Raw genomic sequence first — 22,456 nt, 5'->3', positions numbered from 1 at the left:
TTCTACCCAGTAGTCCTCTTCCTTCTTTCCCTTCTAAGAACTCCTAGTGTTTTCACAGGTGGAATCTTACAGATCTTCTGGGGTGGTCTGGAGAGATGAGGTGGGAGACACAACCCGAGATTCTATAATCAGGGATATTCTGCAATTAGGATCAAACCTTCTGATCATCACTGTACAGCTAACTTAGCTTTTCTGATGGTCTTTTTAGTCTACTTGGTAGAGTTGGTAGTCCAAGCAGAGTGTTCTTCAGGCAAATATGCAGTCAGTTAATTTTCCAGAAAGTTGTCCAAGTGAGGTTTTTACCTTTTGAGTTTGCCACTAGAAGCCCCTAATTCTCATTCTTTACTGCATCTCCTGCTGCCAGCTCCCACCTAATTCAACTAGTCTTCCTCTCCTCTGGCAAAGACACTTATACAACCACAGACTCTGGGAACGTTTTTCTGTCTGTGGAGGAATTTAGTTCTCTTGTTCTCTGCCCTTTGCTATATATTGGTTTCTTTTGTTATTTTCTGGCAATGCAGAACTTAGTGTGGGACCCCTGATGCCATTAAGATGTTGAATATATGACCTTGATTATATTCACCCTGTTTGTTCTGACGTTTTCGTTCTTGACAGTCTAAAAATTACATATATGATGTTTATCAGGCACTGCCTACTATTTTTCAGGCAGTGCAGAAACAGATAGACCAATACCCATTTTAGATACAAATATAAACAGGGCTAAAGTTCTTGCTCTTGAGCCTCAAAGCCAGAAGAGATATATATATATATATATATATATATATATATATATAAATCAAACATGAGGACCATCTTTTTAGAAGTCTTTTTAAAGTCCCTGATAGAAGACTGTGTGTTTTTATTTCATTGCAGTCATACTACTCTGCTGACTTCTGTGGCTCTGCCCTGACAGGAGGTTCATAGTTCTGACTCTTAGGGTGGGGTCAGGCAGGGGTGATAAGGTGGGGCTGAAAAGAAGACAGGGAGAGGCCAGAACCTGAAATAGAACCATCCATTGTGCTTAGGATACAAGCTTAGGGCAACCACAAGTTTTTGTTCTGTTATTTTAAAATCATTTATTAATTTTTTGGCTGATTATGTGCCAGGCACAATATTATATGCTGTCTGTATAGTGGTTCATACCAGTTCATGAGGAGCTGCTTTTGCCCCCATTTTGAAATGCAAGAACTGAAACTCAGAGGTTAAATCACTAACTCAAAGTTTCTCAGAAGCAGCAAATCTAGATTTGACCCCAAAGTTCTCTTTCTCCAAAACCCCTCGTCTTTTTTTTTCAGCTTCCTTAGAGTTTTTAATCTGTGTTTTCTTTAAAATTGAGATATAACTGATGTGTAATATTAGTTTAATATATACAATATAATGATTAGACATGTATATATACCATTTTGCAAAATGACCACCACCTTATCCATTATATCACAGATAATTTCAGTCTGACTGGGGAACATGTTCATATCTAAAGAGTGGTAGCAAGCAGATGGTAGTCCAGGCAATGTGTGGGTCTCACAGATAAACTGGAGCCCAGACAAGCAGTCTAAAAACAGGCAGACAAGGGAGGTGAGCACCACAGCAGAAGTCTGCCAATATTTTGGGGGTGTCTGCCACTGGACTTCATTTCTAGGAGCAGTAAAGCAGAGAGGAAGAGAGAAACAGGGAGCACGAACTGGAAGGGCAAAGAGCCAGAAGGTCTGGCTGCTGGGCCAGTTATAGAGGTGGGGCTTCAGGTGGGGTCTCCCACGTGAAGAATGAGATTCGGGAACTAGGATTAGGGAGAGTGAAACCCCAAAACTGGACTTGTTGATGGATGAGCCATGGAGGACTTGGTTGGGCCTGGGTGTAGTTCTTTTAACCTCAGAATCTATTTTTGAGTGTTAAATGCCTCACATCCTAGGAAGGAAGTGCCTAGGAGTCTGGCAACTGGTAAAAATCCAGTAGTTTTCAGATCTCTCCAGAAGCATTTTTCAGAACTCTAGTAGTTCGCTTGTAGAGTTTTATCAGGCACTCTTAAAAAGCTTAATTTTCTGTAATTTTAAGTTTCTTTTCTTCAGAAATTCTGAGAAGTTTTCAGTGTGTGTCTGTGTGGATATTTTGTTGAGATGTGTTTTTCTGGCTCTGGCTTCCATTTCCTTGATCTGTACTATTATTGTTCATTAAAATTCCAAAGTCAAGGTCAGTGCTTCCACTTAGCTTTGTTTTCAGAGAGAGACAGGAGTTACCTGTTCCAGGAGGACCGGTTTATTGGATGTAGTAATACCTGCTTGCTTAAGTGTGAGGAAGAAAAAGAAGCAGAGTGAGATTTCTTAGAATTTGAATAGGGAACATGTTTTTACAATGTATTTTTTACTTTATTTTATTTGGGAATCTTTAAAATTTGATGGCAGTTTTCATGTTAAAAATCATAAGGATTGACTTACAAGACAGTGTTGCAAGATATGAATATAGAGAACAGGAACGTAATGGAGAGTTTCAGGCTGTGGGTGTGCAAGGTAACCACCATTCCTGTCTTTATGTGGCAGTCTCTAGGAAAACAGTCATTGCTATTATTTGTGTGTCTGTGGATTCTGTTTGTAGGAACTTGAATAACCATTCAGAGCTTGCTTTGATGTAGAATGCAAACAGATGCAAAAATTTCAGATGAATCAGGAAGTGACATCTGACTTCAGGGTTATCTGGGATAAGACACCATGGTTTGCTTCCTTACTTATTGATAGAAGTAAAATTCAATTAATTTTAGTTTAATTGGATTACTTTATAAAGCATTATTTGAACACCTGCAATGTGCCAGCTGTGAACTCACAATGTAACAAAAGAGATAGATATTTATTAAGCTAATGAGAATATAATGTGATACATGCTAATCTAGCAGGACTGAATACATAGGAGGAGATTTTTATGAACTATAACCCTGGGGCTGAATCTTTAATGAGTGGAATTGATATTGGAAAAGTGAGAAAGAGAAGTACTGGACGAGGGAACAGCATGTGGAAAATTATAGACTTCATGCAAGGTTCTGAGAGTGGTAAGCAGTTCATACCAAAATGTGGAGTGGAGAGGGATGCAGATGGAGAACGAGGTGCCCAGTACTGATGGAGGATTAGGCAGTGATACTCACTAAAACAGTTTTTGCAGGAAGATGACAAGATGAGATCAGTGTTTCAGAAATACCACTTTGGAAGTAATTGGAAAATAGATTGTGGGGTGTGGATTATAGAAGGGGCTTGGGAGGAAGAGTGGCTTAAAAATATGAACTCACCAATTGTTGCTGTTAGTTACTTATGTTCCAGTCTTTTACTGTTCTCTCTGCTTATAATGATGCTTCTTGCTTCTTAACCCCATGACTGTTGCCTCCCAGCCTACCCCCATCTCCACTCCTGTACCAGAGATCATTTTCTGCTTAACTAGTCTCAAGATTTGCCATACACACTCACACACACATTTGATTGGTATCCTATTATTATTCCTATGTAATCTTAAAGCTTCATAAAGAAAGAATGAATTTTTATATTTGCTTATTGCTGCATTTCTAGCATCCAACAAAATGTGGATATTTGATCAGTATTTGGTGAAAAGATAAATGACATCCAAGTCAGTATTTTCGATTTCTTTAAAGAGTTTCTTTAAGGAGTGTTTTTTTTCAAAACCAAAGGGAAAACAAGAAAATAACCACTACAACAAACAGTATCCTACTTGAATTCCTACTTCATGTCATTGTGGTGGACAGTCTTAGTCCCTAAATTTCTGATGGATTTGTGAAATCAGAACACAGTTCAAAAGAGTTTAACTTTTTCTCCCTCTTTGCAGAGATTTCTCCTTTTCCTTCTTTGCAGAGATCAGGTAGTTAGATTTTCATATGTTATATAATGTGACTCTGTTATAATACAATTGAAATGTTGCTTAATTTTGATTTAGTGTTACTAAACATATTTGTATAATATCACTTTTGTACAGGATGCTGTACTAAGCACGGCAAATAATTTTTCCACAGAATGTAAGCTCCAAGAGGACAAGACCAAATCAATTCTATTCACTATTGTATGCTACCAAGTCTAACACAGACTCAAAGTAGGCATTAATAGATTTGTGTTCATTGAATAGATGTACAGATAGATTTAAAAATTTTGCAAGGCACACTCTCTGTTTGGGGAACAAATAATATGATCTTTGAAATATATAATAATATAATTTTGGGGATACATAATGTATTAGTAGGATTTCAAGTTTCAGGTTCTAGACCTGAGATCAGACTTTAAAGAAAGAAAAACATGGGAGACGTCAACTAATTCATGGGAACTTGCACAACTTTCCTGGCTGTGTTTACTTGAAATGTTTTACAGACATATTCTCTGGGAAGAAGTAGCAGTCTCAACTCACGGTTGCTTTCAGTGTCTTAAACACAAGAGATATATAGCAAAACAGTATTTCCTGATTGCTGTGCTTGAAGTCTCCCTCTTTATGTGTTCAGGAATTTTTCAGGAATAGGCCAGAACTAAGTTATGCACAAGGAATGTTTTCCTAGCCTGGGCAAGAGAAGGCACCAACTTTAGCTCCTTTGATTTTTCTGGTTCCTACTTTGTTGTTGTTGTTCAGTCTGACATGACTGAGCAACTGAGCAAAATAACATGTTGATTTTAATTTAACGTTGTTATGCTTAGTTGTGGGGTGCAGTGCGGATGGGCATCCTTTATTTTTATTTTATTCCTTAATTTTTATTGGAGTATTTGTTGCTGTTCAGTTGCTCAGTCATGTCTGACTCTTTGCGATCCCATGGACTGCAGCATGCCAGGCTTCCCGGTCCTTCACCGTCTCCCAGAGTTTGCTCAAACTTATGTCCATCAACTCGGTGATGCCATCCAACCATCTCATCCTCTGTCGTCCCCTTCTCATCCTGCCTTCAATCTTTCCTAGCATCAGGGTCTTTTCCAGTGAGTCATCTCTTTGCCTCAGGTGACCAAAATATTGGAGCTTCAGCATCGCTACTAGTCTTAATTGACCACTTTCCCCAGGATATGGCCCTAAAGTTGTCTTATAGATCCTACACAAAAGTGAAACAAATCTAGACGATTCAATTCCTAAACAAAAAGTCAGACATATATTTATTTCACTTTATTTTACAAGCACATCAAGACATAATAGTGACAAGATTAGGTAACATGGTATAGATTATATGGGAGAAGAAATATGTCTCTTGTGAGTTGTAATCATAAGACAGATTCAACATTTTCCAAAGTGTACAAATTTAAGTTTGTTGTTAGTTTTCCTGTGGAGACAAAAATAGAAGCAGATGAGAAATGCCGAGGCCACAGGCATTTCATTAGCATCCATATTTCACCAGTGAGCCCCTCAAAGTGTAGCCAAGCCTTCCCATTTATTGATGCTTTTAAAAGGAGTGATGGCAGTTTAGGGATTTTTTAGCAGCTGGTGCTGATTGCATAAGGATAAGGCTCATAATACATCACAGTCAGTTTATGTCCCTAAAAACATACTTTAATGGATTTTTTATTTAAAGAAGATACACGTAAGCCTTTTTTTTTTTTTTTATAAGAGATCATAAATTTTTCTTAATAAAACAGAATCAGAACAATATGCCATATATATTAGATGCTCGTTTTCAGTCAAGTTTGTTTTAAAAGTACTTAAAAGGGTTAGATCAGTCCTGGGTGTTCATTGGGAGAACTGATGCTGAAGTTGAAACTCCAGTACTATGGCCACCTCATGCGAAATGTTGACTTGTTGGAAGAGACCCTGATGCTGGGAGGGATTGGGGGCGGGAGGAGAAGGGGACGACAGAGGATGAGATGGCTGGATGGCATCACCGACTTGATGGGCATGAGCTTGGGTAAACTCCGGGAGTTTGTGATGGACAGGGAGGCCTGGCGTGCTGCAATTCATGGGGTTGCAAAGAGTCGGACATGACTGAACTACTGAAGTGAACTGATATTAGTCATCATTTTGTGCTTTTTGAGCTGATGCTAATATATCTTTTAGATGATTACTTTGTAATCTTTAAACTACTTTTGATTATTTGATTTTCTATATTTAAGTTTATTATACCTCCAGCATACATTTTTTTTTTTCTTTTAGGAAATCAGACTCAGAACTAGAACAAGTTCTTTAGGTTTTTCAGATAGTGTCCCCTTTTGGACCAATTGTTAAGGAGCTCTAATATATCCAGACTTAGTTGTTGAAGCTGAACAATAAACACAGCTCATCCTAGCAGTTGTGGACTGGCATGCCTGGATGGAGGGGCATTTCTTTTTCCCTGAAAATAAACAAAGCATAGGCTGCGAGCCAAACTGGTGAATTTTTCATGGGAAGAGTTTAAGCAATAGATTAGTAAGTGGAAGTTGAACTGGATGACCTTTAAATTTCTTTCCAAGATTCCTTCCTTCTAAGATTCTCTACTCACTCTTACTGTCAATATGTAGTGACACAGGAATACCAGTGACTCCCCAGTCCTGTAAATTATGAGAATTCTATTCATCAGAGTTAGCAGGAGGTGATTCACATATTCTATACCATAAACAACAACTTCTGCTTCAAGTACATTTGTCTTAACACGTAATTATTAACCCTTAAATATAGAAAACTATTTCAATACTTACTCAACTTCATAGCAAAAGTAGCAATCATTGCTGTAAGTTTTGCCATCAGATCCACAAATTGGTGCATATATGTCATAACAAAATCTTTCTTCTGATGGTAACTTTTTATATTTACTACAGTCAATCTGGAAATACATATAAAAAGCCTTGAATTCCTTAAGCAAAATTTTTATTCTCAGGACTTAGGATTTTACAAGCAAGTTCAGAAAGCTCTCAGTGCATTTGTGTCTTATTCCAATTGTCTATTCTCAGCTAACCCCAAGATACAGTAAGTAAAAAAAATTTATAGCGTATATATAATCATGAGTGATAAACTTTTTTATAATAACTGGTAACTGAATCATTATTTATTTTAAAGTAGAATCTTTTCCACCATACTGGTTGATGCATCTGTTCTCAACACATATAGCATATTCACAAGTACAACCATTCCCATGGCATCAGTTTTCTACATATCTCATGTAGTACAGTTTGCTACTTCTCTCTTTCAATTTAAAAGTTCTGCCTGAATGTAAGTATGAGATATCTTATGATGATAACTACTATAGTTATAAGAACTTCTACATCATAGCAACATTTGCCATTAATTATTGGTAACAAGGTACTTGATATACACTTTGCTAGCACATAGGCAAACAGATGTATTTTAACGTTGTAGTGGATATCCACTAATCTGTTTCTGGAGCCAAAGCCAAGGTGATAAGTTGCCTGCAGGGGCAAGTAGGCAATTACCAAGAAAGAATTTTATAGGTTTTTCATCTTTGAGCAAATTGTGGAGTGTGGACAGTAAAGTCAAACATGTTGGAATTCAAATCCTGACTGTATAACCCTGGGATAATTATTTTTCCTCTCTAAGCCTTACTTTATTTATATGCAAAATGAAGGCAATAATAGCTGTATTATAATATTAAAGTAAAACATACATAACTGAGAAGATATGTATGAAATACTTAGCAGTACATGGCATGGTAAATAGTGAATACATGATAGCTATTAATTTTGTTCTGTGGCTTTACTTCCAATTCTACACTAACTCCAGTTCTTTACCAAAGACTCTACATTTCCAGCTTCTTCTGTCCCTGAGTTTCAGACATCATATTTTTCTTTTTTAAAAATTTATTTTTATTGAAGTATAGCTGATTTACAATTTGCAGTGTTGTGTTAGTTTCTGGTATATGGCAAACTGATTAAGTTTTATGGACATTGAATATAGTGCCCTGTAGTGTACAGTAAGACCTTGTTGTGTCCGCATTCTATATATATATATATATATATATATATTAGTTTGCATCTACTAATCTGCCCCCCACCCCTGGCAACCTGTCTGTTCTCTATGTCTATGACTGATTGGGTTTCAAAAATAGGTTCACTTGCAGACATGATATTTTTCTAATGTTTGAAAATTCTAATTCTAATAATTTTAAAAATTATTTATTTTAAATAATTAAAAAGGAGAGACATTACATTGCCAACCAAGGTCCATCTAGTCAGAGCTATGGTTTTCCCAATAGTCATGCATGGATGTGAGAGTTGGACCATAAAGAAAGCTGAGTGCCAAAGAATTGATGCTTTTGAACTGTGGTGTTGGAGAAGACTCTTGAGAGTCCCTTGGACTGCGAGGAGATCCAACCAGTCCATCCTAAAGGAAATCAGTCCTGAATATTCATTGAAAGGACTGATACTGAAGCTGAAACTCCAATACTTTGGCTACCTGTTGTGAAGAACTGACTCATCGGAAAAGAACCTGTTGCTGGGAAAGATTAAAGGTGGGAGGAGAGAGAGATGACAGAGGATGAGATGGTTGGATGGCATCACTGACTCAATGGACATGAGTTTGAGTAAGCTCCGAGAGTTGGTGATGGACAGGGAGGCTTGGCATGCTGCAGTCCATGGTTTCACAAAGAGCTGGACACGACTGAGCGACAGAACTGAACTGAACTGATGTCAAGTATATGCCAGCATGATTTCACTTCTTCTTGCTTGTTCAAACCCCAGTGCCAGAATTTATATCATATGCATTGTGATCAGTAAACTGTAAGGTTTAATATTCATTAACCTTTTCATTCTCACACAGCTGATAAATCATGAAGGAAGGCTTGAATTCAATCCTGACTCCAAAATTTGCAGTCTTAATCTCTTATTTTTTTTAACAGGGAAACCAAAATTTTTGACTCAAAGAAGTGGAAGGGACTGCCTGGGCCCCCAGGGTCATGCAGCTAGAAGGCAGTAGAGCTAGTCTAAAACCCAGAGTTGCCTGGTAGCTAGCTTAAGTTTTTACTACCACACCTAGATTGTCTCAACAGTAGTCATTATTCTGAGTAATGATAAAAAGGTTAAATTAAAATCTTCATTCTTTAAGATAGAGAACAAAGATGTATGTGACCCATTTAAACATTTTAAGTCCTGAGTTGTCCTTCCTGAGCTTTACTATGTGTCAGGTACTGTGCTAAGCCCTTTTCAAATATTACAGCTTTAAATTTTGCAATATTGTGAAATATGAGGCAAGTATTGTTTTCCGTGGGGACACTATCAAACAGCTAGAATTTAACTCAGCACCTAGTCACTCTGATGCTATGTGTCTAACTACTCTGCCCCTTCCATTTTAGAAAGGTCTGCCTACAGTTTTTTAAATGAAACAATGTTTGAAACTTAAAAAATAAACCTTCAAACATGTAGAAATTTAATTAATATATAGTGTTGAGCATTTCTTTACTGATACTGGCCTTTAAGGTTATACAAAATAGTACTGTCATGTCAAGATGGGTATACAGACCTGTTCATGGTGTTTGACACATTCTACATCTGTAAGATAAAGACAAAGAGATTTAAACTCTGGAAGAATCTAATCTTATTAGAAAACTAATCTTTGATTTGTTTCAGGTCTCAGACTGTCATCAAAATATAAGATTCATTTCAAAGCTGTGTGTATGAGCATAATATTAAAGGTTGAAGCTCTTCACACAAAACTTTTCATTTTCTTTTTTGAAGTAGGTTTAGAGTGTAGCCCAAAAGATGAAGTAGCTATTATAATAATTCATTTGTGCTGTTCTTTCCTACTTCATAATCTGAACTTAGAAAATATAAAAAAAAAAAAAAACACACAAATTTTATATATTGGAAGTGTCTGCTGTTATGTAACAAGCCTGGAGGCAGAAATTAGACTTGCAGTTGAAAATTCTAGGAAGGCAGATTTCAACTCAATAATGGAAGAAGACAAATAGTAGTTCATGCTGCCAAACTATAGATTGCCAGTCATGGATTGAATTGTTTTATGAGGAAATGAGATCCCAATAAAAAGTGATGGTTAAGTCCAAGGATACATTGGATAGACATTTCCCAAAGAAGTTATACTAAATGTTTATATGGATAGCAATTTGGCCTTGGTTGACCGTTTAGGTCCACTTGCACCCTGATGATATAATTTGGTCATTTATTGGTACAAACAAAAAAGTGCATTTCAAAAATGTTCCTTTATTATAGGTGTTGTGTATATTTCAGAATTATATGGGTAGAAGATAACATGAGCTCTCAATATCAGAGCAGGGGCAGGGATATGAGGGAGATACTCACTGAGGATGGTTGCAAGCGCCAGGGCTGAGAGCAGGACAAAGACCGTTGTTCTCATGCTGCTGAGGTGGCCAAGGGCAGTCCAGTGGAGGAACAAGAAGTGACTTTCTGGTGTCTGCCCAGCCCGGATGGGTTCTGCCTTATATATTGGCAAGAGTTCTATCTCAGTTGTGAAATAGCTATTTCCAGAAACAGAAGCCTGGGAAGTGGTAAGAAAAATCTGCTAAGGAAGGACATTTTTTTTTGTTGTGAAAGAGAGGTGATTATATATGACATTTTAATAGATCATAGGACCTAATAAAGTTGGCATTATTTCCTCACCCCTTTAAGTGTGTGTGCTTTTCCACCTGTTACACAGTTTGATCTTCATCACAGATAGTAACTACCATTCTGACAGGTAGTAACTACCATTTTCTTTGTTCTACAGATGAGGGAATGAAGTCACAAGGAAGTTAAGTAATTTCATTTGGTTTGCTACATATTCTTTGGTGTACTGCTTTTTCTAGGAAGACTCATCAGCATGGCAGCTTTATAGGTTTTAACATTTTCTCAGGTTCCCCTCTTTCCTCGTCTCTCCTCTAGAACCAAAGGGGGAAATGTTGGCAGTTGAGATCCCAGACTGGGAACAGAGAAAAGGTATCAGCATCCAAGTCTTGATTCAGCACAAACAGGCAATAATTCCTGACTTTTAGGAAGAGGGTAGTTTCCCCCCAGATCCCATATTTGGGGAGATGGTATAATGGGTGGAGCTGGTGAGCACTCACACCTCATTTACCCACCAGATGTCTGCTGAAAGCTTCTTTATCAAGGGCCCTTATGAGGAGGATTTCCCCAAAGCCAATAATAAAGAGGTATGTAACCATTGTAGCAAAGAACAGAGCTGGTGGATATAGTAGCTAGACTGTCCCTGAAGCTTTGGCCATGATTATCTGGTCCCCAAATGCAGGCTGATGGCTCAAAAATGAGATGTTAACTTGCCCTGCATGTAGTTACACACAGGGTCAGTGATGGTGGTTTAGTTGCTAAGTCATGTCCAACTCTTGTGAACTCATGAACTGTAGACTACCAGATTCCTCTATCCATGGGATTCTCCAGGCAAGAATACTGGAGTAGTTTGCCATTTCCTTCTCCAGGGGATCTTCCTGACCCAGGAATTGAACCTGGGTCTCCTGGAGATTGCAGGCAGATTCTTTACCGACTGAGCTATGAGGGAAGCCCTGCTAATAAAATAACTTTCAATAGATAAGCCACCAGCCATTTAGTCATGATTTAAATAAGCTTAATTGTGCTTTCATCAAACCATGCTTCACTTGAAGTCTTTGATAAAGGCCACAAGAACACTTTTTGGAATGTGCCAGTTTTTGAATAAAGTGCCCCTGTGAGAAGACCTCAGAAGCAGTTCTTGCAGTTTTGGTAGATAGAGTTGGAAGACACGGTCTGTACCACTAATGGAGGTAGTGCCAAAGGCTGAGAGACTAAAATTCGTATTTGTTTCCCTTCAGAAGGATAAAACAACTGGAAACTGTGCTGAGATGGTTTGGAGGGCAGGCATCATAATGTTAGATGAATTCATTGCCACCTCCACCATTCCCTGCGTGACCTTGTGCAAATTATTGAACTGGTAGAAGCCTTAGTTTCTTCATTTTCATTTGCTTACTTAGTGATTATTAATGAAGATTCACTCTGTCTTAGAGACTAAAATACAACTTGGGTATACCATGAATAATGAAAAACTATTGCCACTGTCTTCAGTGTAGCATGATAAAGATTCTCTTCTTTATCAAACTTGAGTTAGGCTTCTCTGAGTTCTGTTGTCAAATGAACCTTGACCTCCCCACACCTCCCTTCTCTCTGCCTCCCCTCTACTTCATATCTTTGGCCTTTCCAGGCATGTCTTAGCATAGAATTCTGCTAAGTCATCTCCCTACTTTTGATATCTGATCACCCTTTATATTTGATCAAGTTTTTCATACCCCACTTTTAATGTATAAGTCCTTGGCCTGACTTTAACAAGAATTCCCTTAGTATCTCTTATTAGTAATTTTCCATCCACTGAGTACTTAACCCAGCTCCTTGGCTAAAATATTCATTTGCTTTATTTAGAGTTAAGCCCAGTCTTTCCCCCATTGCCATAGGGGTATTACAATAGGGATATTCAAGACTATACCTTGAATAATGCTTTCCTTACCATTTTGACAAGTGTCAAATAACTTCTTTAACACGCTTTCAGAATACAGTTAATCATAGCACCATAGCATAAGCTGATTATGATTTTCAAATGAGATTGTAAAGCACTTATATACATCCTGTTGGAAGAACTGATGCTGAAGCTGAAACTCCAATACTTTGGCCACCTCATGCAAAGAGTTGACTCATTGGAAAAGATCCTGAGACTAGGAGGGATTGGGGGCAGGAGGAGAAGGGGACAACAGAGGATGAGATGGCTAGATGGCATCCCCGAGTCAGTGGACATGAGTTTGAGTAAACTCTGGGAGTTGGTGATGGACAGGGAGGCCTGGTGTGCTGCGATTCATGGGGTCACAAAGAGTCGGACATGACTGAGTGACTGAGCTGAACTGAACTGAATAAGGGTGAAAGAGGAGAGTGATGTGCATCCAGTGCATCTGCTTCTGATGAAGACTGTCACCAGTTTGGAGCCTATTAGTGTGCACATATGTATTAAGTGTTCACTTCTGGGAAGAGTAATGTTGCAGAATCTGGGAACCAGGAAATCCTGGACAGAAGGTCCCTTGAATATCTCAGAAATCTCTTTCAAAACAATGGCAGTCCTTTCTTCTTGCGTAAACAAGATCTTTTAGGCAACCCTGATTTATACTGAAAAACTACTTAAAATGTCACTATGAAATTGAGATTTCCTAAGGAATTCTAAAATGTTTTCAGTGTATATTAGAGGTGGAGGAGATAGGAAGAATCTTACGGTTTATTTGAAAATTTACTTAAAAACTCAGCCTAGATAGCATATCCTTTCCATATTCTCTTGATATTTAACATTTTGAAGTCACTACTGTGCTTTGACTTTGAATTATTGTAAGAACAATTTTATCAGATTACTAGTACCTGCTTTGCATAGCAGTTAGGAAGCACACATTTTTAAATTTTAACTTTTTATTTTTAAATAATTGTTGCAAGAATAGAACAAGTAACTTCTTGTGCGCTCTTCACCTCAAGACTCTAATTTAAATTTTACCATCTGTGCCAACAGTGCCTTTATAACAAAATGATCCAATCCAACAGGATTTAATATTGTTAAGCTGTGAAGTTAACTGCCCTTTTTGGAAAATGGATGAGCTAAGCCTAAAATTCTTGTGGGAAATACAAGTTAGCTAAAAACAGTCTTCAAAAAGAAAAAAGGTGGAGGGTTCACATTAAACACTTTAAAATTTTACTGCAAGGTTATGGTAATCAAAACAGTGTGTAATAGAATTGGGAATTCAAAAATAAATTCTAATATGTATGTTTAATTGATTTTTGACTAGAATGACAAAACAATTTAGTGAAGAAAGAATAATCTTTTAAAAACTTTGTCTGGGACAACTGGATATTCACATACAAAACAAATGAGATTGGACTCCCACCTCATTTTGTGTTAAAAATCATAACATAAATTTACTTGAAATACATAAATATGAGAGCTAAAACTATAGAATTCTTAGAAGAAAATATAGGTGTTCATCTTTGTGACCTTTGAATAGGTGATGGTTTTTTAGATATGACACTAAACTGCAGGAAACAAAAGAGGAAATGGATAATATGGACATCATCAAAATTAAAGACTTTTGCACTTAAAAGGAGAAACCACAGATGGAAGAAAATAGTTGCAAATTATATATCTGATAAGGGACTAGTATCTAGAGTATATTAAAAAAAAATTACATTTGCAGCTTACAGTGACCAGACAATTTATTTAAAAACCAAACAGAGGGTTTGAATATGTATTTTCCAAAACAAAACATGAAAATATGGTCATTGTCATTAGTTATTAGGTAAAGACAAATCAAAACCAAAAAGAGATACCATTTCCTATCCATTAAGATGACTAAAATTAAGAAAACAGAGAGACAGGATGTTGGTATGGATATGAAGATGTTGGAACTCTCATAAATTGCTGGTGGGAATATATTATAAAATGTTGTAGCTGCTTTGGGAAATAGTTTGGTAATTCCTCAAAAAGTTAAATGCAGAGTTACCATATGACTTAACAGTTCCATTCCTAGGTATTTGCCCAAGAGAATTAAAAACATATATCCACTAAAGACATTAATGTTCATAGCAGCTTTATACATAATAGCCCCAAATTGGAAATAATTCAACTAGTCATCAACTGATGGATGATTAAATGCACTGCATCTGTAGAATACAACATTATTCAATAAAAAGGATAAGGTACTGATACTGATACATGCTCTAGCATGGAATAACCTTATAGACAAAAGGCCACATACTTTATTCTTCTATTTTAGTATAATGTCAAGAATAATGAATCTATAGAGAAAAGTCAGGTTAATAATTGCCAGGGGCTACAAAGATAGAGCTTCCCTCAAAGCATCGACAAGATGGCAGAGTAGAAGGATCGTGCGCTCATCTTCTCCTGTGAGAACTCTGAAATTGCAACTCACTGCTGAACAACCATCAATGGGAGAATGTTGGATCCCACCAAAAAAGGATACCTCGTGTCCAAAGGCAAAGGAGGAGCCCCAACAAGGTGGTAGGAGGGGCGAAATCACATTTAGAATCAAACCCCATACGCATCAGAGGGTTCAGAAGGCTCAAACAAAACATGTGCACCAGGGCCTAGAGACCCAAGAGAGACTGAGCCAGGCCTGCCTTTGAGTGTTTGAGTGTCTCCTGAGGCGGCACAGGTCAGCTGTGGCCTGTGCAGGGACAGGACTCCGTGTGCAGCAGACCTGGGTCACCAAGCGTGTGGCATAAGTTCTCTTGGAGGAGTTCACCCTTAGCCCCACCATAGAGCCACAGAGCAGACGACCCACAAACTGCAGAACAATTATACCAAAGAAATTCTTGTACTGTTAAGAAAGTTCTAGGACCCACAACAGATCTCCCAACCTGGGGAGCTGGCAAAGGGACTGAGAACACCCAAGGAATTTGACTTTGGAGGCCAGTGGGAGACTGAACCAAACTTCCCTGTGAGTGTCCAGGAGTCTCCAGTGGAGGTGTGGGTCTCAGTTTGGCCTCAGGCCAAACAACAGGGAGGGAACACAGCCCATCAATAGAAAATTAGATTAAAGTTTTACTGAGCATGACCCTGCTCATCAGAACAAGACCCAGTTTATCCCACAGTCTCTCCCATAAGAAAGTTTCCATAAGCCTCTTATCCTTATTCATCAGAGGGCAGACAGAATGGAAACCACCATCACAGAAAAACAACCAAACTGATCACATGGACCACAGCCTTGGCTAATTCAGTGAAACCATGAGTCATGCCATGTGGGGCCACCCAAGATAGACAGGTCAAAGTGGAGAGTTCTGACAAAACGGGATCCACTGGAGAAGAGATTGGCAAACCGCTTCAGTATTCTTGCCTTGAGAACCCCATAAACAGTATGAAAAGGCAAAAATATATGACACTGAAAGAAAAGCTTCCCAGGTGGAGAAGCCCTATAAAGTCAGCAAAAACGACTGTGGCTCAGATCATGAACCCCTTATTGCAAAATTCAGACTTAAAGAAAGAAAGGAAAACCACTAGACTATTAAGGTATGAACTAAATAAAATCCCTCACAATTATACAGTGGAAGTGACAAACAGATTCAAGGGATTAGATCCGATAGACAGAGTGCCTGAAAAACTATGGACAGAGATTTCTGACATTGTACAGGAGGGGGTGATCAAGACCATCCCCAAGAAAAAGAAATGCAAAAAGGCAAAATGGTTGTCTGAAGAGGCCTTACAAATAGCTGACAAAAGAAGAGAAGTGAAAGGCAAAGGAGAAAAGGGAAGATATAACCATCTGAATGCAGAGTTCCTAAGAATAGGAAGGAGAGATAAGAAAGCCTTCCTCAGTGATCAGTGCAAAGAAATAGAGGAAAACAACAGAATGGGAAAGACTAGAGATCTCTTGAAGAAAATTAGAGATACCAAGGGAATGTTTCATGCAAAGATGGGCACAATAAAGGACAGAAATGGTAGGGACCCAACAGAAGCAGAAGATATTAAGAAGAGGTAGCAAGAATACACAGAAGAACTAAACAAAAAAGATCTTCATGACCCAGATAACCACGATGGTGTGATCATTCATCTAGAGTCAGACATCCTGGAATGCGAAGTCAAATGAGCCTTAGGAAGCATCACTGTGAACAAAGCTAGTGGAGGCAATGGAATTCCAGTTGAACTATTTCAAATCCTAAAAGATGATGCTGTGAAAGTGCTGCACTCATTATGCTAGCAAATTTGGAAAACTCAGCAGTGGCCACAGGACTGGAAAAGGTCAATTTTCATTCCAATCCCAAAGAAAGGCAATGCCAAAGAGTGCTCCAACTACTGCACAATTGCACCCACCTCACACACTAGCAAAGTAATGCTCAAAATTCTCCTAGTGAGGCTTCAACAGTATGTGAACTGAGAACTTCCAAATGTTCAAGCTGGATTTAGAAAAGGCAGAGGAACCAGAGATCAAATTGCCGGCATCCATAGGGTCATCGAAAAAGCAAGAGAGTTCCAGAAAAACATCTACTTCTGCTTTATTGACTACACCAAAGCTTTTGACTGTATGGATGACAATAAACTCTGGGAAATTTAAAGAGATAGGAATAGTAGACCACCTTACCTGCCTCCTGAGAAATCTGTATGCAGGTCAAGAAGCAACAGTTAGAACTGAACAGGGAACAATGGACTGGTTCCAAATCAGGAGAAGAGTACATCAAGGTTGTATATTGTCACCCTGCTTGCTTAACTTCTGGCAACCCACTCCAGTATTCTTGCCTGGGAAATCCTGTGTATAGAGTAGCCTAGGGCTACATTCCATGGGGTCACAAAGAGTCAGACTGAGCGACTAACAAGTGAGTTACTAACAGTACCCTGGTTTTCAAGTATGTTAACTCATAACTATATCTGCTTGTTTTAGCTTGATAGTCATATAGGTTCAGACACATTCTAAAAGATCTACATTTTTTCTCCCATCTTCACATTGCGATTTTGATGTTCTATTTTACATCTTCTTGTTTATCCTTTTTCTGTTGATTGCTGCTCCTGCTGCTGCTAAGTTGCTTCAGTCATGTCCGACTCTGTGTGACCCCACAGACGGCAGCCTACCAGGCTCCCCCATCCCTGGGATTCTCCAGGCAGGAACACTGGAGTGGGTTGCCATTTCCTTCTCCAATGCATGAAAGTGAAAAGTGAAAGTGAAGTCGCTCAGTCGTGTCTGACTCTTAGCAACCCCATGGACTGCACCCTACCAGGCTCCTCCTCCGTCCATGGGATTTTCCAGGCAAGAGTAGTGGAGTGGGGTGCCATTGCCTTCTCCGTTTTCTGTTGATTGTAGTTATATAATTTAAAATCACTTTTATAAAATTTTTTGATGGTTTCTTAATCTACGTACCAGCTTATATAAATAATCTTCAATCCTTTCATATATTTGCCTCTCCTGTTGTATTTTTTCTTTTCCTATAATTTTTTGTTTCTTCTCCATTTAGAGAAGACCTTTAAATACTTGCTATTATGTTAGGTTTAGTATTGTTGTATTCTTTTAGTTTTTGCTTCTCTAAGAAATTTTTTATCTCTCCTTTTGTTATAAATGATAATTTTACTGAATAGAGTATTCTAGGTTATAGATTTTTCCCTTTCAGCACTTCAATTGGTCATATCTCTCCCTTCTGGCCTACAAATTTTCTGCAGAGAAATCAGCTGATAACCTTACTAAGGTTCCCTTGTAACTTACTCTTTGTTTTCCTCTTGCTGCCTTTAGAATATTCTAAGTTTTTCCACTTCAATTATTATGTTTTGGTGTGGGTCTGTTCATCTTGTTTGGGACCCTCTGATTCTTGTACTTGGATATCTGTTTTCTTTTAGGTTTGGAAAGTTTTTAGCCATAATTTCTCCAAATATATTTTGATACGCTTTTCTCCTTCTGGAATCTCTATTTTGCATTGGTTCACACACCTTTATGTTATCCCATACATCTCATATGTTGCTTTCATTTTCTTTTTATTTGTCTTTCTGTCTGGTGTTCTGATTAAGTATTTCCATTATTCTGTCTTCCAGATCACTTATTGATTCTTCTGTGTTACTTAGTCTGGTATTCATTCGTTTTAGTTTTGTTTTTATCTTTGCAATTGAGTTGTGTAATTTTGATTGGTTCCTTTACAGTTTCTAGTTCCTTGTTACACTGATCTGCATTGTTATTGATAATCTTTCTTATTTTTTTCATCATTTTTACTACTTCCTTTTTGAACTTCGGGTCTGGTAGACTTGAGAGGTTTGTTTAATCATTTGTTCTTTCAAGGGATTCCTCTATTCTTTTAATTGGAAATAGTTCCTCTACTTTTTCATGTTACTTAGCTTTCATTGTCTCCTTGAGTTTATGGGAAACAGTTATCTACCATGGTCTTGAAGGGATGTTTTAATGTGGGAATGTCCCTATGTAGACCGTGTGAGTCCAATGTTTTCAGTGCCAGGGCTGTTTTGATATGGATGCCAGCCACTTCTTTCCTCAGCATGTGCTGGTTTTTTATCTCCTTTATAAAAGATGTGATGGTACAGTAACCAGAACCTGCACTGGATGATGGAAGGGGTCTCCTTTTTGCTCCATGACTGTCACAGCCCTGTTGATGGTGATATCTCCTCCCCAGTTTTTAGAGTAGAAGCCCTGAGGGTCAGGTTCATTAAGGATTCATTACCTTCGTGTGCTCTGTCCCCAGGGAGGTGAGCACTGAAGCAAGTGGGGCCCATGTGGTCAAAGTGAACTAAAGTCCATAGGGACTGCATTTGTGGTTCTGTCTAGAGGCAACCAAAGTTTGTGTCCCTTTCTCCATTGTGTTTGTCCCAGACTACTGCTTGGCATTGTAGCTCCAGGAATGAAGATGGTTTTGCTTCTTCTTGGGACCTGGCATGCCTTTGTTTAGAGCTCCCCCAGGATCTGTTCACCCTAGATCTGGCTCCAAAGTGTGGTATTAGTTGAGTGGAACTTGAGTGCTCCTGCCTGGAAAGGGACCTCTGAGTACTCCTTCCCAGGTGCTGGACACTGGGACCAACCCCTGATGTGCACATACATGATGTTGATTTGCCCCATCACTAACAATGCTAACTTTAATCACTTGAGTCAGCTGGTAATAACTTCCAGGTTATCCATTTTTAAGTTACTCTTTTTACTTTAAAAATCAATAGATATTTTGTAATGATATTCCTTGAGATTATGCACATATCATTTTTATTGCACTTTTGCTCATGCTATTGTGTTAAGTAAGGCCATGTTCAAATGGGGCAAACTATATAAGTAAATATATGTAATCTTACATGTTTAAACTACACGTTCTCCTTTTAACTTCCTAGTATCAATTTCTAATGAACAGAAATGTTGCCATTTTTCAAACCAAGAAAAATACATGAGCATTTACTGGTCATGAGTACTTAACATGCCAAGCATATTCCAAAAAAAATGTGGTATATATTTTTATGCTTTTGTAAGTGATGGAGAGGAATGGGGATGCACATTATAATCATCCCTTTTCATTTCCATAAGACTTTATAATTTACAAAACATGTTCACACGCATATCTCATCTGATTCTCACAATATACATGTTAAACAGTAAAGGAAAAGATACTGCACAACTGGAGTACCTACCCACCTGGTAAAAGTTCTCGTTGGGGTAAACACACAGTCTTCTGTTTAAAGTTTCCTTGTGTTCTCCTGAGTTGCTTGGTGGAATTTTCTAATAAAAACAGTGATGATAAGGATGATAAAGACCTCAGCGATGCAAATGTTGGTGAGTACAGAGAAGCGAGTAAAACTAAATAAAATCATGTCCTTGCCAAGGTCTAAACTTGGAAATTTAAAAATTTTTAAATAAATTTAAAATAGGAAAAGGAGTACATCAAGGCTGTATATTGTCACCCTGCTTACATAACGTATATGCAGAGTACATCATGAGAAATTCTGGGCTGGAGGAAGCACAAGCTGGAATCAAGATTGCCAGGAGAAATATCAATAACCTCAGGTATGCAGATGATACCACCCTTATGGCAGAAAGTGAAGAAGAACTAAAGAGCCTCTTGATGAAAGTGGAAGAGGAGAGTGAAAAAGTGGCTTAAAGCTCAACATTCAGAAAACTAAGATTGTGGCATTCGATCCCATCACTTCATGGCAAATAGATGGGGAAACAGTGGAAACAGTGACTGTTTTATTTTGGGGGGCTCCAAAATCACTGCAGATGATGACTGCAGCCATGAAATTAAAAGACGCTTACTCCTTAGAAGGAAAGTTATGACCAACCTAGACAGCATATTAAAAAGCAGAGACATTACTTTGTCCACAAATGTCCATCTAGTCCAGGCTGTGGTTTTTCCAGTAATCATGTATGGATGTGAGAGTTGGACTATAAAGAAAACTGAGCACCGAAGAATTGATGGTTTTGAACTGTGGTGTTGGAGAAGACTCTTGAGAGTCCCTTGGACTGCAAGGAGATCCAGCCAGTCCATCCTAAAGGAGATCAGTCCTGGGTGTTCATTGGAAGGACTGATGTTGAAACTGAAACTCCCAGTACTTTGGCCACCTGATGTGAAGAGCTGACTCATTTGCAAAGACCCTGATGCTGGGAAAGATTGAGGGCAGGAGGAGAAGGGGACAACAGAGGATGAGATGGTTGGATGGCATCACCGACTCAATGGACATGGGTTTGAGTAGACTCTGGCAGTTGGTGATGGACAGGGAGGCCTGGCTGACTGCAGTCCACAGGGTCGCAAAGAGTTGGACATGACTGAGTGACTGAACTGAACTGATTTGACATTTACATTTATGATTGGATGTCTTGCTTTCCTGAACTAGACATAATCCAGAGCCCCAAGTATGGGGGCAAGACTGATTCATTCTTCCGCAAAGTTTCTCAAGAACACAGAGGTCCAGGTCATTGGTTTCAGGAAGTCAAGTGCATCGTGTCTTCACTGGTACAGGCAGAATGACTGTGGAACATGAAGAATCCATTCACTTGCCCCACCTCTCAGGCTACTCTGTGAGATTGCTTGTAGACATGGTAGGAAACGAATAGGGTTATTAGAAAAGACACTTCCTGTCAGCTTTATAGCCCCAAACTAATAACCAGAAGGAGACCCAGACTGAGACACACAGTGAGTTAGGCAAACTCAATTAAGCCTCAATAGAAGCAGCTTGTCAGAGAGGCACAGAACTGGTCATTTAACTCAAAGCAACTGGATCAAAACAACAGTTCAAGTTGAAAAATTATTTTGTTATAAATGTTATGAATTCCTTAGCCATGTTTTATTTTTTCTGTTATTTTGTGTTTTAACATTTTACTTTAGTTAGTTTCAGCCTTTCATTACTTGGGGAAACCAACAACAGGAACTAATTTGTCACAGTGTAAATAGTCAACAATAAGATACTAAGTGAAACAATCTACATGTTTATTAACTGAAAATGAGTTAACTCGCTATATTTGTGTTCATATTGACTTTCAAACACAGTTATTAAGGTCAGGTTACTGGGGCCACCAGTCATGACCTCGTCATCTATAAAGAAAGTCACATGTGAACATACACCTACATAGTTACTAGCATACAAAGTGAGATTGTAGCTTCCCATGACGTAATCACACATAAGCAGAGTACAACGTGCATATAAACATAGGCATTTCAATTAAATCGATGAATAGAAATAAGATCCAGAGACAGCAAAACATTAGGATTACAGTTTTTAAAGTTTAGGACTGAGTTCGGTGTTGGTTCTCAGATTCATTTATGTGAAATGAATTGCATGCAGATTAATGTTAAAGATTTGTTTTGAATTTTGATTTAAAAGATAGAATAAAGAGTTGGCCTTTGAAGGGAGTGGTTAAGCCTTATGCTATAGAGCAGTTGTGAAAGGTAAAAATTGGGATTTAGATATAAGGTGAATTTTGGGTTTATATGAAATTAGAATTTATTTTTAAATGTCAAGGTGTAAGCTATCAATTACGCTATAAGCCTAGGTAAGACTTATATGTCTACATGGTTTTTGGAGGTGAGGCTCCAGCTGTCTTCATTTTGAGACAAATGTCTAATAATTTAAAATTTCCCCAAGTGTG

The 22,456-nt window shown here is 38.2% G+C and overlaps 1 protein-coding gene across 1 annotated transcript; it reads right to left on the bottom strand.

Moving 5' to 3' along the window:
- Window positions 1–5,229: 5,229 nt before the first annotated feature.
- On the bottom strand, window positions 5,230–10,245 carry SPINK9 (serine peptidase inhibitor Kazal type 9). The gene is made up of 4 exons (XM_065920225.1): window positions 10,191–10,245; window positions 9,394–9,422; window positions 6,621–6,745; window positions 5,230–5,275 (listed from the first exon to the last, which is right to left on the bottom strand). The coding sequence occupies exons 1-4, from the start codon at window positions 10,243–10,245 to the stop codon at window positions 5,230–5,232; spliced, it is 255 nt and encodes an 84-aa protein (XP_065776297.1).
- Between the last annotated feature and the right edge of the window lie 12,211 nt (window positions 10,246–22,456).

Source organism: Muntiacus reevesi, chromosome 1 (assembly GCF_963930625.1).
Source record: "Muntiacus reevesi chromosome 1, mMunRee1.1, whole genome shotgun sequence".
NCBI classification, from domain to species: Eukaryota; Metazoa; Chordata; class Mammalia; order Artiodactyla; family Cervidae; genus Muntiacus; species Muntiacus reevesi.
The sequence above is the reverse complement of the archived record's forward strand: the minus strand, read 5'-3'. Positions and strand labels throughout refer to the sequence as shown.